The 18,819-nt window shown below is 40.6% G+C and overlaps 1 protein-coding gene across 3 annotated transcripts in view; it reads left to right on the forward strand.

Annotated features, from left to right (window-relative positions):
* The first annotated feature begins 1,611 nt into the window (after positions 1 to 1,611).
* ATRX (ATRX chromatin remodeler) overlaps positions 1,612 to 18,819 on the forward strand; it is an 86,467-nt gene continuing 69,259 nt past the window's right edge. For 2 of the 3 annotated variants that reach the window (XM_080365397.1, XM_080365398.1), the window contains exons 1-4: positions 1,612 to 1,800; positions 12,921 to 13,033; positions 15,995 to 16,050; positions 17,918 to 17,970. In XM_080365397.1, the coding sequence (XP_080221523.1) occupies positions 1,781 to 1,800; positions 12,921 to 13,033; positions 15,995 to 16,050; positions 17,918 to 17,970 (242 nt within the window). In that variant the 5' untranslated portion in view covers positions 1,612 to 1,780. Of the gene's footprint in view, positions 1,801 to 12,918; positions 13,034 to 15,994; positions 16,051 to 17,917; positions 17,971 to 18,819 lie in introns of those variants that run through there. The other variant, XM_080365399.1, reaches the window with a different exon arrangement.

Here is an 18,819-nt window from a genome sequence, read left to right on the forward strand (position 1 = left end):
CTTCTCACAATAAGATTTCTTTTTCATGTGCAATAAGTTGTGAATTTGGGGCAATTAAATTTCTTAAACTGCTTTCAAATACCTTCCATCTCCCAAGGAAATAGTGTAAGAAAAAATATTACAGAAGAATAGTAATAAATATTTCTATTGGTTATTCTGAATTAGTAGGATATTAGTCCATAAAGCAGACTTAAATCCCTTAAAAGAGGAAAAGAAAGGTTTTGTCTTCTTAATTTAATCACATTATTGGAATACTAATGCAGGGCTAAGAATAGGTAATGCTTCTGGTTTAATTCATCTGTCCACTGGCAAAAAAAAAAAGGCTTTTTACATTTTTTTAATGGAATTTGTAGCAGTCACAGTTACATGAATTTACTTTTTTCCTTCTAAAACTTAGCTAGAAGGCAGGTAACACTTTGGTCTTTCAAAAATGTGGTATTGTCAATTGATTATACTGATGGTGTTATTGAATCTGCTGTTTGGTATTACTAAAATTCAGCAAACGCAGGATGCAGTTCTTTGGTAAAATGTTAGATTCTGAAGCAAATTGTTTAGACCATTTTGTAGAATTTCCCTGGGATGTGTAAGCTTGTACATGCTGAAGTGCCAAAGTGCTGTTCATTCTATTATTGTTGCCTTTTAGAATGAAATATATATTAAGGAGTAGTTACAGCTATGGTGACAAGGACTTCACAATTTTTTTTCCCTCATGTTTTGCACGTTTTTTTATGAAGCCAGGCGAGGCAGTGGTACTTTGTTTCTGCAGAAAAATAATATATTAATTTTCTAAACGGGTTGCTGTAGGGTGAGTGAGTGGTACCTGTGCCAGGTGCTGCCGGCGCTGGGCCAGGTGCCACATTCTGGGCAGGTGATGGAAGGGAAGGGTCCCCACCAGCCCCTCACGAGCGTGTCTCACGCCATCCCTCCCAGCAGTGACCTGCTCCCCTCCACTTCTCACACCTCTGACGGGGACATCAGCACTGGTGGTGCAAGCGGGGAAAGTCACCTTGGCGTACTGACAGAAACCTTGGCCATGGCCTTCCTCACCTGAAGGATTTTCGGTTCAAGTTTTAGCAAAGCTGGGCCAAAGCAAAGCTGGAGCTGGCAGCGTGGCCTGCTGGGCTGAAGCGAAGCCGGAGCTGGCAGTGCGGCCTGGGCACTCTTCGACTAATTCGAGGCCGGTAATTCTCCAAGTGATTGTGTCACTTGTACCTTGCTTGCTCTTTTTATTAGGGAAAAGCTTGGGAAAAGGTTTCTAAGGCCGGTGTGCACCCACGGCCCGGTGGCAGAACGGGCCCACCGGCCCTGCAGCGCGGCCCTGGCCTGTGTGGAGGTGCCGCCGCCGGTGCTCTCAGGTGGGGCGGGCGACTGGGGGCGGGCGGCCGCGGGGGCGCCCGTGGGCTAGAGCCCCCTGCCGGGCGGAGCCGTCAATACACTTTGTTTTGAAATGATGTCACGGGAGTCGGTGCGTGACGCCAGGCCCCTGCCGGTGATGTAACCGTCGCTCCGGCCAATCGGAGCGCGCAAGGTTGGGACGGTGACGTAAACGACCCTAGCAACCGGCCCCGTCGGAGCCGCCCAATTGGAAAATAGCTGGGGGCGGCAAGGAGCCAATGGGAGTCGGCGAAGGAGGAAGGCGGCAGGAGGCAGGTCTCCCTCTGCCTCGATCCGATAAGATGGCGGCGGGGCTTGCGATGGTGGCCATAGCGGCTTTGTCCCTCTTCAGCGCCTGAGCCCGGTTCCGGCCTGGCCGGCTGCTCCGAGCAGCGGCGGCGGAGACATGACCGCAGAGCCTGTGAGGTACGGCCCGGAGTCCGCCCCTGCCAGGCGCCGGGGGGAGCGGCGGCCGCTGCTGGCGGGCGGCCTCCGCGGCTGCACCGCGCGGCCCGCCGGCGGGGGTGGGGCGGGGACGGGCCCGAGGCGGCGGGCAGCGGCAGGAGGCGGCGACCGCCCGGGCTGGGCTCAGTGCGGCCCGGCGCTCGGCCCGCGGCAGCACGCCCGTCCCTCTTGCCCGGGCTCGGTGGGCCGGGGCCCGCCGGTAGGGCTGAGTTAGGCAGGGCTGCTCCGTCCCGGCGCGGCTCGGCGGGAAGGCCTGGAGGGGCGGGGCCGCCGTTGGCCGCCGCCATCGGCCGCCGTGCTCCCGCCGCTGGGCGCCGCGGGGATGTGTCCTCCGTTTGTCCGCCCCCGCCCCACGTGTTTGCGCTGTAGTAAAGATCTTCCGATCCCGCTGATCCCCCCGCGAAGGATCTGTTTTCATGCTGGTTTACAAACACCGCCCGCTACCCTTGAAGAGCGGGCTCCTGCCGTGCTAATTGTTACGGACGGCTCCTGTTTTGCTGCGTGAAGTAAGCAAGCTGACAAAAACCCCTAGCAAAGTCGGTGTTCAGACAGCCGTCGTGTTACGCGACCGATAAATAGTTGGCTTTGTGTGCTTTCAGTTCATGGATAGCTCAAGTGGTCTCGTCAACACAGTCCACCCACAAATACTCCAGCTGCCTGCGGCGCCCTGTCGCTTGACCCTCACGGATGTGGCACATAGCTCCACAATCCAAAAGTGTTAAGGAAGGGAAGCATCGCGGTGGCTTAAGCCCTGAGCCTCGGATAAAGTTTGTTCTAGGGTCGCGTTTGTGCGTCTTCACCACCTGGTTTTAGACTTAATTTTGAGTAGGTCGTAACTGGTGTTCAGTTTCAGCCAGAAGTTCAAGGGATGGTAGTTTTCCTCCTCTTGTGTACTGCTTGATTTTAAAGCCTTAACACTTATGAGGAAGTCATGCGTATGTACTCTGCTTCCAGCTAACAAAACCAGTAAGAGCTCATCATCGTTTTTGATGTTGATCATACGCTGGCTCGTAAGTTGAGTGTTGCAAATACACATTATTTGGCACTCAACTTCTCAACATCAGTTTCTTGTGCGTGTGTTTCCTCCCTTATTTTGTAAGATGAGGATTTGTAAGAAAGGGGAAAGATCCCCTTTCTGACTCCCACTTTCTCCACTCTAGGTTCTTGCAGTACTTGCAGATTAAACCACTTTTGTGTCGGTTCGAGGATAGCCTGATTTTTGTATAACAAAAAGATGTGGCTACTACTATTTATTCGTAATTTGCATTGCGGATTCTGAAAAACGTTCCTCCATTTGCACCACTTTGCTTTTTATTTTACTATGGCTCTTTTATTTTGTTCCCTGTTTTCTCATATTTTTCTTTGCCTTTTTTTTTTTTTTTTTAAACAACTTCTTCCTGGTCTACCTTATGACGGTTTTGTACTTAACCCTTTCTGTATTCTTACGTTGTCATTAGTGCAACAACTAGTGTTGCTACTAAGGGGCTGCTTTACTTTGGTGCTTCAGTAGAGTAGGATACAGAAGCTCATCTATTTTTCCATGCAGTTTTTCAGATTACCTGCAGCCAGAGAGGTAAATTGGATTATTTCAAATTACTTCTACCCTTGAAGACCAAAAGTATGCACAGAATAGATTTGAGATTGTATGCAGTCTTTGGGTTGGATCTGCCCCACAGAATAAGCAGGCCCTGTGACAAACTACTTTTAAGTAGATGGGCATAATATTATTTTCTTTCCCAGTGCTCCAAACATTTCTTCTGTTCAGAAACTCAGTTCTCATTCAGTCTACGTGTTTTTTATAACTCTCATCCTATATAGAGCTCATCTTGAGCAATTTGGTTGTAGTTTACAGGAACAGTTCATGCCAGGAGCTAGGCATGGCATTGTAGGGTACCATGGTTTCAGGGTTACAAGCTGATGAACACATTGCATGCGCTTTTTCTTATTTTCTGTCAATTCACGTTCTACTTAAAATTGGAGTTGGAGAGAATGAGAGGGGAAAACAAAAAATGCACGCACATGTTTGTGTGCGCCTGCTCTCTCTTCCCCCCCGTTTCCCACAAGTCCTGTTGGCCCGTCAGCTGCCTGCATTTCTGTCACCCTGCACAGTCACCCTGCACGCTCAATTCATCTGCTCTCTGCAGTTTTGCTGGTGTAAGATGTGTACACACATAAAGTTAGGAGATTGTTGTTCAAATTCTTTGGAAAACACGTAAACAATAGAATTTTGATGGAAAATCTTTTCCCAGCATTTCTGTAACACAGACTTACAGTGCTTAAAAGGAAAACAATCAATACTAGTCTGCTGGTTATGAAGTTTTAAACTTGTCATAAGGAATACTTTTACTTAATATGAAGAACCAAGGAGTCTCCCATGTGTAGGATGAGAAGTTTGGAATGATGAAATACAGGACAAAAACTGGAGTAACTTACTAAGAAACTAAAAAAAAAATATCTGCCTCTGTAAATGTTTATAAAGATTTATCTTCAACTTAAAGAAATTTGGTTGGTTTTTTTTTTGTTTGTTTGTTAAGTGGAGGAATCTTTGTCATAGTGGCCTAACCTGTTCCTACCAATCAGTTTGTATGTTGTACAAAATAAGCATAACAATAGAAAAAAGCCAGGTTTTGAGTCTTACTCACTTGAACCATCTGGTAGTTGGTGAAACTAGATTTATTTTACACTGGCAAAATAAGCTTATCTTTTTATTCAGACTTTTAAAACTTTCAGGATGATATTTTGGTAGCTTGGTCTTAACATTTTTATTAAATTTTCTGCATTTTTGTTTCACTTGAATTTCTTGTTTCTGAGTGATAATATAGGGTTGTTTGAGGCATGTTATTTAATGCCACAGTAATCTAATTGGAAGTAAGTCAATAGCAATCTTCCATATCCTCTGATGGTACAGTGTAAGTTAGCCGTCTTTCATATGGCCATTTGGAGCGAACATAAGTAGATTTTTTGACTCTTCCCCAAAGAAGAGCAAAACTTTAGGCTGGCTGTTGTCTTTTGTGCCAGATGTGCCCCAGAGCCGAACTGTTCGTGCTGCTTCAGTGCAGTTCTCCGAGAGGGACTTAATGCAGTGACTTCATTATTTATGTTTCAGTACAATACTGTCTCTGTTAGGGTTTTGTAAACTTTGTGTGAGGATCTCTGTAGGGCTTAACTGAAGGTATCTTCATTTTCTATGGAATAATTTGGTGTGATAAAGGGGTGTATAATACAAATTCTGCAGTGGGATGGCCTTAACATTGTGGAAACTTAAAACTCCCAGTTCTGTTCTAGATGAGTGCTTGCACCCTCTGCTTGAAGAGAGGACAAGTTAGTGCTTTATAGGTGAATATACCTCACCAAAAGAAAATATAAAAAATAATACTGAAATGTGCTGTGTTCACCATAAAACCAAATGCCTGCAGTCTATGGCAAAGTACGTTTTTAGACTGGATCACTAGATGTGGCTTTTATAAATGGGAATGGCCTAGTATACTGCTGAACCTCATGAAATCGCATTTTGTATCCCTAGAGCTCAGCTTGTGCCTGCAGGTGATTTGGAAACATGAATCATTACATGGACAGGACAGTGGCAGGTTGTTCTAGTGGCGAATCATGAGGAGAAAGAAGAAATTGTAGAAATTCAGTGGCAAATATGGAAGGTTTTATATTGACTTGAAAAGATGTTAGGTAAAGTGCCCTGATTTATTAAAGGAAGAGTGTAAAGCTTTCATAATTTCTTCTAACATCTAGCCAGGCAGTTGTCATTCAAGATGGAGGATGGATGGATGTTGGTTTTTTTCTCTCTTTTTTTTTTTTTTTTTTTTCTTGTTTGTTTAGAAAAAGAGTGAAACCTTGAAAAAAAATCAAGGACTTAATCACACAGAGTGTTGACCAGTGTCCACTTCAGTGTATTTAGGCAGTTCATTTGCAAGTCTGAAAGCTGCATGGTTGTAGAAATTTCCATCTTGGGTCCAACTGTAGGTCTTAAGAAGTGCAACTGTAGAAGTCTTGTTGGGCAAATACATCTATCCTGTACAGCAAACCAAAAAAATTAGCCATTAAATTCAGGACTGACAGTTGGGCAAACTGAGGTGGCTTTTATCTTATAAAATAAAAAGCTATGCTTCAGATGGGCTACAGCCTTTAAAACCTGTAGCAAACCTGATTGGGAGTATCTGGGAGACTCAGAGGGACGTGCTTTAATTCTGAGGCAGGATTCGTAATGAATGATGCTTTGTTGAGAATCTGTGATAAACTCCTGGAAGCGAAGGGAGATGAAGTAAAAGAAAAAGCAGTTTCAGCATTAGAAGGGTGTGATGCTGTTGGATGTGGAGCCCTTTTTTTCCCTTTAAACAAAGTGTTTTTAAGCTTTTTTAATACCATTTTCTGTTTTCTATGTTATATATGCTAGCTTGAGCTTTTATTATTCTGGACTTAATATAGTAAGGTATTCAGTTTACCATAATTCTTGTCTTATAAAGGTGAAAATACTGTATTTAGATTTTTCAGCCAACTTTGGTCAGTCTTTTTCAGCTGCAGATTATTTTGCTATTGAAGTTAGAGACTTCTGTGTGGCATTCAAGCCAACCTAACAATGAAATTGTTTATTTTAGCAGGATTTTTTTTTTGTTTGCTTTCTTTTAAGCTCCCGTTAAAGAAACAGGTTAAAAAACCAAAGAATTTTTCACTTTCTAGTGAAACATGGTAAGTCTCAGCCAAGTCTTAGTATGGTTGTTTGGATACTGTCTCAATAAAAAGAAATTGTATAATCTTCCTTGAACAGAATAAGGGGTCTCTTAGTGACTTTGAACCATTGCTTTCTCGTTCCCTTTGTGTGTCTGGAGGAAAATAATTCTGTTTAGTTGCCTGAACCTGTTATGCTGTACTTAAGCTCCAAAGTTACTTTATCTACGTCGGTGAGCATCTTCAACTGTGCTAGGTATCACTTGATTAAGCCCCTGTGGATTTAAAGTCAGTTCTAAACAAAGTAAGAGTGAATTTGTGTTAATGAAGTCTTAAGGATAGACTCTCCGGATCTGATGAAGTGCTAGATGCCTGCACCTCTTTTCAGTCAGAGCTTTGGTATTCCAGTATTTGCTGACTGTATCTGATCTAGTAAGTTTTAACATGGTACCGTTCCATCTAATCACAAGAGGACTTTTCTACTATGAGAATGGTCAAACACAGGAAAAGGTCATCCTGAGATATCATGGAGCTGCCACCTGTGGAGGTACTTGGAACCTTACTGAATGTATTTCTGGGCCACCTCCTGTAGCTGTCCTTGCTTGTGCTGGGGGCTTGGACTTAGTGATCTCCAGAGGTCCCTTCCAACTGGAATGATTCTGTGATTCTTGGTGTCATTTATCTGACTGATTCTTAGCTCTGCTGCCACGTGATGGTTCAGGGTCATGTAGCATATTGCTGCCACTGAAGTTACAGTCCCTTGCTCCCCAGCTCAGACTGTCATCACCTCTGCTTGCAGGAACATTCGTACCAATGAGCAGTGAGCTGGCTGGATTAGGGTAATTATCTAGATTCAGTAGAAGAAATGGTGACTTTGAATATGGGTTAGCTTGTGTGCATAGGTCAAAACAAATACTGAACTGGAGGAGAAGGGAGAGAACTGAGAGTGTGGGTGGCATCAGGTGTGTGTGTTGGGGCATGAGGGTTTGCGTCCTTTGACGGTAGAGCTGGTTCATGCCAACTTGAGCAGATTGTGTGAATCCTGATTGTAAAGCCTTACATGTTTTGGTGTAATCAGTGTATCAGTATAAATAAATTACAAAATACTAATCTGATCTAGGCTATACAATATCATGTTGCTTTGCCTTTGGAAAACCATTGTTGAGTTAAAAACCAACCACTGGGGGGGAAGTGCTCTGTTTCCCCACCTTGATGAAACCCTATTCTTTTACTTGTTCAACTGATAGAGTCATAGGCTGATTTTATTTTCTGGTTATGTATTTTTTTCTGAGAGAAGTAGGCTTCTTGGACTGTTGCAGGTGTGTTCACTCCTTTTTTTGATTAGGGATAAGAAAACAAACAACTTATCTAGTAGGGTTTATCATCTTTTCAGTCTTTCCAGCAGTCTTAAGCTATTTCATGTGTGTTCAGCCACAATATTGACATGGTTTGTGAAACAGCTATGTAGGCTCTGCCCTGGTAACTGAAATCTTGTGAGTTAAGTCTAACACTTTTCCTTCTCATCAGGAAAACTTCTATGAAGATTTACAGGTGCAGAATACTGGCTTGTTTATAGGTAGTATGTCTTCCCACTGTCTTAATTAAAATACTCCGATTTTTGCTGTGGGTTGTTGGATTTCTGTCAATTTGCATGGGGATACAGTCTGAAGCAGAGGATGGTAGTCTACAGACCAGTTTAAAAGCACATCTGGTTTTATTTGTTTTCAGTTTTTTTTTCCCTAAGGATTGTTTAATTTTGTCTGCTTAATACTTGTGCTGCAGTATTTAATTTCAGCTTCAAAAGTGAAAAATGATTGGGACTTAATGTGAAACAGTAAAGGTGAATTTAAAAAACTTGTGCCCTTGAACTATTTTAAAGTTTAAACAGAAAAAATTTAGACAAGTATTGAAGTTAAGGAAGGTGACTACTTGAGATAAAAAAAATTCTGCAAAATCGTGTTTGTCAGTGCAATAGGAGTGCTTTTGAGCTCCAACCCATTCAGATGGGGGACACTTAACTAGACTCAAAATTGGTAGGATCCTGTGGAATAATGTGTTTTAAATAAATGTTTAAATAATTTTAAAACTGTTCTTCCAGATGTTGACAATAACTGGGACATTTCCCACTTACGTTTTTAAAGTGTTTGAAGAAAGTAGGTAGAAACTGAGTCCAGTAAAGCTTTTCCAGTGCAGTTGCATGGTATAATCCAGTGTGACCTGGGATTGCTGCTGAAGTGGGCACTCCTACTCTTTCCTTGCCCTGGCTGTGAATCTTCAGCACCTCACCTGCCATCGGAGAGAATGATCACATGAATATGTGGCAAATTGGATCCAAATGAAAACTGTTCCTTAAAATGTTATTTGTCCAAGGTGGTTTGATTCACTTTGCAGAAGCGTGTTCATTAGCTAACACAGGTGATGAAGTAATGTGGTGGGTTGACCCTGGCTGAATACCCGGCACCCACCACAGCTGCTCCATCACCGCCTGCCTCAGCTGGGCAGGGGAGAGAAAATCCAACGGAAGGCTCCTGGGTTGTAAGGGCAGGGGGATCATCACAGTTACTGTCAGGGGCAAAACAGGCTCAACTTGGGGAAATGAATGTAATTTATTACCAACCAAGTCAGAGTAGGGTAGTGAGAAGTAAGACCGTATATTAAAACACCTTCCCCCACCCCTCCCTTGTTCCCAGGCTCCGCTTCACTCCCGATTTCTCTCCCTCCTCCCCCCTGCACCGACGGGGAATGGGGGCTGTCCATCACGCTGTCTCTGCTGCTCCTTCCTCCTCACACTCTTCCTGCTCCAGCGTGGGTCCCTCCCACGGCAGACCTTCACAAACTGCTCCAGCGTGGGCCCCTCCCACGGGCTGTAATCCTTCAGGAACAGCCTGCTCCAGCACGGGCTGCCCCCGGGTCTCATCTCCCAGCGTGGGTCCCTCCCTGGGCTGCAGGGGGGGATCTGCTTCCCTGTGGGCTCCAGGGGTTGAGGGGGACAGCCTGATGGGTTGGGGGGTCTCTGCTCCGTGCCTGGAGCCCCCCTGCCCTGCCCTGCCCCGGGTGCTGCAGCGCTGCTGCTCTCGCATGGCCTCGCTCCTCTCCGCCGCTGTTGCACAGGGGGTTCCCCCCTTCTTTAAGATGTTCCCCCAGAGGCTCCCACCGTCGCTGATGGGCTCGGCCTCGGCCAGCGTGGGCTCTGTCGGACATGGGGGAAGCTTCTGGCAGCTTCTCACAAGCCCCCCCCTGTACGCACCCCCCCACCCCCCCCCAAATCTTGCCACACAAACCCCGTACAGGTAAGCATGTTCAAGGGGGCAGCAGTGAACAGCCATATTGAATTCAGTATAGTGTGTCTAGGTTAGGACATCACCTGTCCCTTATTTTTCTTCTGATAATTGTACTGATTTGTAGAATCATTTGGCCTGATACCTGGTTTGCCTAATTTGTAGTGGTGTTGATTTTTTTTTTTTTTTCATCCAAGTAAGGGCCAGGCACTTACTGTTTAAGATCACAGCACTTGCCCGGCATTTAGTTAAGAAATGGTATTTTTGTAAGATCTTTCCCAAGGTCACAAATCAGGTTCATGGCTAAACGAGTCTAGGATTCTATAGTAGGACACCTTTCCTTTCATCCTGTTTTAATTAGGCTAAACAGGGTTGAAATAGCTCTAGACTGATGGTGAAGCTGTTTGCTTGGAACATGCAAGCCTGAAAACACCTGTAGGGACTGTTGCTATGTGGTAGAGGGTGACTGCTTGCTTCACTTCGTGCTTCTGAGATGGTTCTAAATTTTTAGGCCCCTGTTTTTCTAAAAAATACCTATTTTATAGGTTGTGATCAATTTAATAGTGGTTGAATCTATGAATATATTGCAAAGAATGAGGATTTCGGAGTAGAAGCTTTAAAAAAATATAGATAATGTATTCTCAACTATAAATGCATGACATAAAATCGCTTTTGTACAAAAACAGGAAAAGCATTGCCCTAAATTAAAACTTCTCTGTGGTAGTGTCTAGTAAGTGTAACACCTTTACTGATATTTGACCCAGTGTTCCTTAGTGCAGGCTTATGGTACAGAATGCTGAATAAGCAAGAGGAAAAGCAAGCTGCGAAGATTTTTTAATATCAGTTTGTTGGGTTTTTTTTTGTTGTCAGCATGAACGTTTTGCTCTGAAAATGATAATTTTAGGGTAGTTAGGATAAGAGTTAATAAATGGTAGTAGATAGTGTTCCAACTGTTACTCACAAAGACACATGATAATATTCTGAATTTGTTTTGTATTGAGAACAATATTATAATTCATCTATAGTTCTCATTTTCTTTTCTAAAGTGCTGTTACCAAAACAAGTTATTTATAAACCAAATGAGCAGAATTCCATGTGTGGGTGTTTTTGTTTTTGTTTTCACTACCAAAAATGTACTGTTTTGTGGCCTTTCTATAAATGTGCAGTGGTTCTTCAGACCATCTGGAATGGATATAAAATTTCTTTATGCACTTTTGCTATGAAATAATTCTGAATAACTCTTGATTTTTTAACTTAAAGTGAATAAATTGTCATTAAATCTCCTTTCTAAAGTAGAGCATGCTATCTGTTAAAACTGAAGTGTACCGTTACCATTTTCTGTGATGTTTTCCAAGTATGCCCTCCATCCATGATAGAAGGGGAAGCCCAGGTTTAGGGACTGGCAGTTGTGTAACAGCGTGAGTCCAGTAATTAGAGGAAAAGACTTCTAAACAGATTGAGAGAAAAATTGTAAGATACACTTGAGAGTAGAACAGGCTTTGTTACACTCTCTTTCAAAGTTGCTCAAGTGATTGATTGTATGTATGTAGTCTCAAAAGAAAAGTGTCCTTTACTCATGCAGAAAATCTTTCCATTACAAAGTGCTGTTTTGTTTTGAGTACTTCAGAAGATTTAAAGGAATTACAGATAATTTTTTTTCAATGGGTGTTTTATGCTGGTTTATGTGTGGTTATTTTCACTAGTTTAAATAGTCATTTGCATTAATGTGATCATACCCTTTCACTTGGGGCTCAAAAGAGTGCTCATCTGCATGTCCTTCTTATAAAAAAGGTGATTATTTTTTTATTTTTCTTAGCCATCACAGTTAAATTGAAAGTCAGAAGTTAATAAATTGATGTGTTCAGAGAAATAGTAGAGGAGGTAATGGTGAGTGGATTGAGCTTCTGATAAATACTCAAAAAATTCCTAGAACCTGTAAAACAGGGACAGAAAACCTTATTTATTCTTGCTATCAGAAGATACTTTGAAAGCAACGGGAGATAAAAAAGGGGGAGATGGAAGCCTGTGTCCTTTAACCGGGTTAACTTACGAAGGGGGTACCTTAGTTCAGCAGTTTGAAAACCTGTATCTGGTAGCAGATAACGTAGGATGACTCAGACATACCAGCTGGCAGATTTTGGAGGACTGATGTTGTCTGGGAGGGAAACAGTGACAAACGGCGGAGTGGTGACTTGTGGTACAGGGGGTCTGTGCTGTGACTGCCCTTGGCCTCAGTCCGTGTGCTTGCAGTCAGGAAAAGGCACTTGTCCTGGGAAATTGTGAAAGTTTTAGGAGGAGAAAATCTGAAATAAACAGCATAAAAAGAGGGAGTAACATGTAGATTATGAAGTGGTATAGTTTTTTAACAAAAACACAGGATAAAGGTGTTGCCTTTTTACTGTAATGAGTATATACGAGACTAACAATTTCTGATATCTAAAATGGCCTAGTGAAAATTCTCAGGGTATTGTTTTTTATAAATTAATTATGAACTCTTGTACAAACAGATCAAGAAATGATCTGATCCTACATGGTTGTTCTTTGGACTTAATACAGCATATACTGTTTATGTACATGGCTGATTGAATGTAAGCTTTGTTTAAGAATGTAGATCTGTCATACTCGATGGACATGTTTCTTTCTAAGGCTGTAGGTGAAATTCTGCTGTTACTTCTACTGTGTTATATCTCCAAAGTTCACAATTTTGGTAATAAAATGAAGATTTTATTATTTTTACCTGTTCAGCTTCTGACAAAGTAGAATCTTAAGTGAATTTTTTGCTATCTTCAGCTCATAGCAGCATTACCACACAGACTTTCTTGAATTTTGTAAATAATTTTAAACAGTCTCTACTGTTTAAAATATATTAAAAAAATAGTTTTATTATTACTGTTAAAAGAGTCCTTAGTGCTTTTTTGTCAATAAGGCTGCACCTGTTATTTTACTTGGAGTTTAACAAAATAATATTGTTTTTATTTACTTTAATATTCTCTTGCAGAAATAAATGTTTAAGCAATAACTGGGTTTCTTTTGTAGGTGTATATTAATTAAGCATAATTTCTTTCAAGCTTGCTAATTAGAGTGAGATAATACAGCTAACTTCAAGTTTTACTTGTATTTTAACAGTGAAAGCAAGTTGAATACATTGGTGCAGAAACTTCATGACTTCTTGGCTCAGTCATCAGAAGAATCTGAGGACGCCAACTCTCCTCCAGCATTATCCAAACCCAAAACTATAGGTGAAAAGACATTCTATGTTTTTATTTTCAGTGTGTGTATGGTTCTAAAGTCAAGTAACTTTGTGGTGGGATTTCACTATGTTGGATTTCACTAGGGCAATTATGCAAAGTTCTAATGTGATTTAAGTGGTGATATCTTAATAAATATACAGTAGGCTTTTGATACAATTTTTCTTTCAGTTCTGAATCTTTTCTAAGTGGAAAACTAATCTTACTGGTAATTTACTTTCTATGAAACATGACACGGAAAACATGCATATATTTGCTGTGCTATGGCTTTATTGTTTGGTGTTACTGTTTCTTCCTGCTGAAGTAAAGCTTTTGCAGTTCTTGTAGTTACAGATGTTCTGGAGAGGGTGCTGTCATAATTATTTGAAAACAGTTTCTATATGTAGTCTGGAAATGTTTGAAAACAAAATCATTCTGGAAAACGCTAGTCGTACATTAGGTCAAATGTTAAACCCTTTGTTTTGATTGCAGTCATAAAAAGCTGAATTATTTCATAACAGTATAAATAAAATTTGTTTTCAAATTTAAGTAGGTTAAATCTGTTAAATTAACCTGTTAGGTTAAATTGAGAGTGTGTTGGCTGTGTTAGTGTATTTTTCGAACTCACGTTGTCCTAAGTAATAAACTTATGTAGGTTTCTGGTGTGCAATTACTCTCTTTTAATGTTTTGTCTTGCAACAGTGCTGCCACGTGGTGCTAATCTCCTTATGTCAGCATCAAACCGAACTGTTAACATAGGAAGAAATTATTCATATGATACTTCAGCAGAATAATAAACTAAACTGTGATGTAGATGCATCTCAAAGTGAAATTTTACTGAGGAGCATACTGAGAAAAAGAAATTTTTCCATTTATCCGTTGTAGTTACAAAGTAGAATTTGACTCCTTGACTTAAAATACAGATTCACTTTGAAATAGGGGTACACTTACTCATTAGTAGCAGGCTTGTTTCAGTGTTGATTGTGACATCTCAGATTTTATTTCTTATAGAACATTAATTAAAGTTGAAAAGTTAAGAATTAAACATTTAAGTATTAGGAAATGCCAGAACTAACTGCAAATTTACTTCCCCTCCCAACTTCCTGTGCGTAATGATGGTGTCTTTAGCAGCTCTTTCCCCCCCTGCCCCCAGTCCACAGAATGCTTGTTCAGTGTGGAAGTGATAGACATGGTTTGGACCAAATCAGCCTTATGTAGTAATGGACCCTGTGTAGTTTCAGCATTTGGAAGATACGTGAACTACTAGGTAGACTGTTGTGAGGAGGGATGTGATGATGAAGATGGTGAATTGTGGCTCAGGAGAGTTAGAACATGTTCGTGTCACACACAGGTCAATTAAAATATGAAGCAGTTGCTCATTGAGCACTTCTGTCTTGTGCACTGCTATGAAGCTGAACTGTACCCTAATGCCTGTGTGCTAGGAATGATAAGTAAAGTGAAATTGCTCCACTAACTTTAATTCTCGCTCTTCTTAATCTTTGAGAACTGGATTTTACAGCCTTAATAATATTTATCTTGTGCATTCAAATGGGATGTCTACCTCCTCTACATCGCATGGGTACCAGCAGGAGAATCACTTGAGAGCTTAGGAGAGACTGACTTCCTGCTCTTGGTTGAAGTGACCAGCCCCTGCCCGAGAGCAGCAGTCACAGGGGAAGTCCTGCGTTCTTGTAGCCCTGAGGTGGATGGAGGATGGGCAGCTGGGTCAGCACAAGAAGCTGTGAGGGGGTGCATCGTGCTTGGTCATGCTGTGGGGATGGCTCATGTACCACCCGGTCACATGTAGAAACTAATGATGGAGCATGTTCAGCAGTTACTTTGGGGGTAGCACAGATGCAGTCTGAATACAGCATTTGCAGATTGTGGCTGCCCAAATGAAAGAAATCTTTGCTGAACAAGTGTAAACTGGTATTTTCCATGGATTTATCACTTGGGTAAAAGGTGGGCAGCATCTAGTTTCCAGAAGAAATATCACCCTTCTTCCAAATACCAGGTTCTTTAGTCAAAACGGGAATACCTGTAATATTCCAGAGAAGAAATTTTAGGTACTTAAAAGAGCAAAAAAATTTGTTTCCGTTTTTTATTCCCTCCTTCTATGTTAGCTTCACATGCAGAAAGGCTGGATAATTTTGGCTGAAATTTACCCAGACAATTCAGCCTAGGTCAAATACCCAAAATAAATTTTCTAATCAAAGTAATTTAATTTTTTCAGTGTAAAAGAAAATTGATTGTTTTCTCCCAAAACTGAAGTTTAAGGATAAGTAAGTTTTGCAATGCTAGCATTTTTATGTTAAAATCACAAATGGTCATGATCTGTATCCTGTAATTATACTACCATTTTGCTTGCTGTTTCTCAGTAGTGCATCTATTAAAATACTGCTATTGCTAAGCCTTTTGAGCAACTTTATACACATGTCATTGAATCATTGAACTCGAAACTTTCCTTCCGTTACCTGGAATGGTGGATGGAACAGGTATTAATAGGTTGCATATCTTTAGGTTTTACATGCTACAGTTCCCAAGATTGAGAAGTGGGAATTCTGTGTCATACCCTAAATGAAATGGGATTTTTGTCTGTGATTCCATGGTCTCAGATGTAATACTGTGTTTTTAATGTCAAGGTGTGTAAGAGAAAATGAAGAACTTTTTAGAGATTTAAAAAATGCACTAACTATATTGTTTCTGCCTATGCAGTTGCACTTTGATTTTTCCAGTATTTTTTCACCAGTGGAAAGGCAGCCTATCAGTGACTTAAAGTAATTTCTAAATGATTTCTGTAAGATTTAGGCCATACAGTGGACTGTGTTTTGTTGTGCAACAGTTAGTCTCTGAAGGTCATGCAGTCATCTGTATTCACACTGGCGAAACATAAACAATGCTATGATGTACAGTGTGAAGAACTTGAAATTAATTTCTTGCAATTCAGTGGATTCTTTTAATTTCTCTCTGTAGGTAAAAGCAGAGAACCTAAAAGTAGTCCAGCTTCAATGGAGAACAATAGAGAAGAGGTAGGAATAAAAATTATTTTGAACTTGTTGCATTATTAGGGCAGAATGGCTAGTGTAGGAAATGCTGAGTTCACTTTGTTGCTTTTACAGTAAATACTTCAAGAATATTGTCACAGCCATGCAGTAAATGTCATCATATTTGCTGAATAGAAACATTTGTAAAATATTTAAAAATAAAATCTAAATTTTAAATTTTGAATTCTACTCGCTTTGATTTAGGCATATGCAAGCAATTCTGTGTCCATTGTTCCCCTCCCCTTCTTTATTTTTAAATTACTGAAATACATTAATTTACTTGGACAACTTAATTGTCTTTCTGATGCACAGTAATTCCTGGGGAAAAAAGTCTCTTAACACAGTTAAGAGAGTTAGGGTTTATTTACTTACCTGAGGTATACAATTGCATTTTTGTTAAGAAATGCACAGTGGTGTTAGTTGATTCAGTTTGAGTATATTGCAAAGTGAGTTTTACTTTTTTAAAAAAATTGGTTAATATTCTTTTATCCTTGTTCTGTTCTTCGGCTTATGTGTAAACAGGCCCTTATTTTTGGTTTAAAATAATTGATCTCTACTTCATATTTACACTTACACCCTGTTACTCAGATAACATTACTTAGTTGTCCTTTTAGGCAAACATGCTTTCTTTTTTAAAAAAAGAAAAAAGATGGAGGTACAGGACCTTTATTAAACATGAGCAGATTTCTTCTATGTGATGTGGTACAGAGGTTAAATGACATTTTTCACGTAGTATGTCTTACTAACATGTACTCTTGTGTTGGAAACATTCTGGTTGACAATATGTTAATATGTAGAAAAAGCACAAGTGTCACTGTCCTGCCTGTTTGTCTTTATTGCAGTAAATTCAGGTATTTATTCTATAATGTCCAAACCTAGTAATGATATGCATGCACAAACCTCCGAAAAATCAGTTTTCCTGTAAAGACAGTTAGCCCTTTCTGGCATATGAGACAGATAACAAGTGTCTGCATTCTGCTGGCACTTCTTTGGTGTATACTAGTGATAGTTCCCTGATGCCAGCCTTCAGGAGCCCTCTGTATCTGTCAGAAAATATGATGGTTTCTTCACGTAGTGTGAAAAACATTCATAGACCTGCGTAAGTTACTGCAGTACTAAGTGCTGTGAAGAGTCCCAGTGAATTGCAAAAAAAAAAAAAAAAAAAAAGTGCACGAAAGTAGTGACACAGGTGGGTGTTCATGAGTTAGGCCATTCTTCCACGTGCTAATCGTTATATGGGTAGTGTTGGAAGGGACCTTAAAATCCTGTAGTTCCAGCCCCCTGCCGTGGGCAGGAACACAATCATAATCGTTTAACTTAACATTGCAGTGAAGATACCCAGAGCAGGAGACCCCAGAACTGTTAGTGAGTAGGGCTAACCAGTGATCATGAGCCATTCTGAGGCCCTTCTCCAGAATGCTGAGAGAACTTTCAGCAGGTTATGCTTGTTGAGAATTGCAAGGAGAGAATTGCCTTAATTTCATGAAGTCAGTGCTTGAGACGCATGCAGTGTTTCTCTCTGAACATCTCAACCTGTAACAGTGTGCTCTCAGTTGCTTTGTGCATAGGGAGGTTGGTGAGCATTAGTGACTTAGTTTGGTGACACCTGTTTTTAAAAGAATGATGACTTCTTGCAGTCTTACTACTGATCTGAAACTCCGTAGATTTAGTTTAAGTGAACTGGCATGACTGTTGATGTTGTGTGCTACTTTTTATTAATGCTTTTTTTCTTTTTTTTTTTGAAAGAGTGCTGGTCACTTCTGAGATGTGTTCTAGTTAATGTAAGAAACTTTTTGTTGACACGTCACTTGGTTGCAAATGTGCTGACTTCTTAATTTTTTCTTGTTTTTAGAGTAGTAGTTCTTCAGAAAGAATGAAATCCACAGGATCATCACGTTCAAAAAGGTTGGTTTGGAAAACAAACTATTTTTTGGCATGTAAAACTACAGAAAAGTCCATGCACTGTGCACCTGTGTATACTGTTACAGTATACACCACAATAAATCCGTCAAGTTCGCAGAGTGATGGTAAAACAAATGCCTTATAGTGAACTTAAATTCAAACCGTCTTTCAGTTCAAAGGTTAACAGCATAAAGCTTGACCTTTATTAACAAAGACAACAAGATTATGCTGTATAAACACCTTTGTCCTGGAGACACAGTTGTTCCTTCACTCTTGCTATTTCTCCATGAATAATTCTTCCAAAAATGTAAATTGGGTCATACAGAAAAAAGACTTTGTGTACTTTTACCGCTGGGAAACTGTAGAATCAGAATGTGCTATTAAGTTGTCCTGTGCAGAAACTGCCATTTGCTGTATCTCTGCCTAATCCTTTTTTGTTCTTTGATTGATGAAAGTATGGAGTTAACTGTTTACCGACCAGTTTGAACCTACAGGAGACAAATTATTTGTGACCTAAGTAATGGCAGACTTAATCTAGTAAAACTCCTTATCTTTTGCTCTCAGCTGATGCTCATTGAAGTTATGTGCTTTGTGATGTTTTTTTTTAAATCCTATTATACTGTGTAGATAGGTGAGCTTTTCTAAATGCAGACTTTCAACAGCTGCCTTACTACTGCTCTTTAAAGGTGTGTATCTCTCTTCACTCTCCTTTTTATCTGAATTTATTTTATCATGGCCACTGGAATGAAATTGTCCCTTTTCTATTTGTCTTGATTCTATATTGGCAATTGTGGGTTTATATTTGGCTTTAATTTCTCCCGTATCACTAAAGGTATTTTCATTCATACATTT

This window comes from Falco punctatus, assembly GCF_963210335.1.
Source record: "Falco punctatus genome assembly, chromosome: 15".
Classification (NCBI taxonomy): Eukaryota; Metazoa; Chordata; class Aves; order Falconiformes; family Falconidae; genus Falco; species Falco punctatus.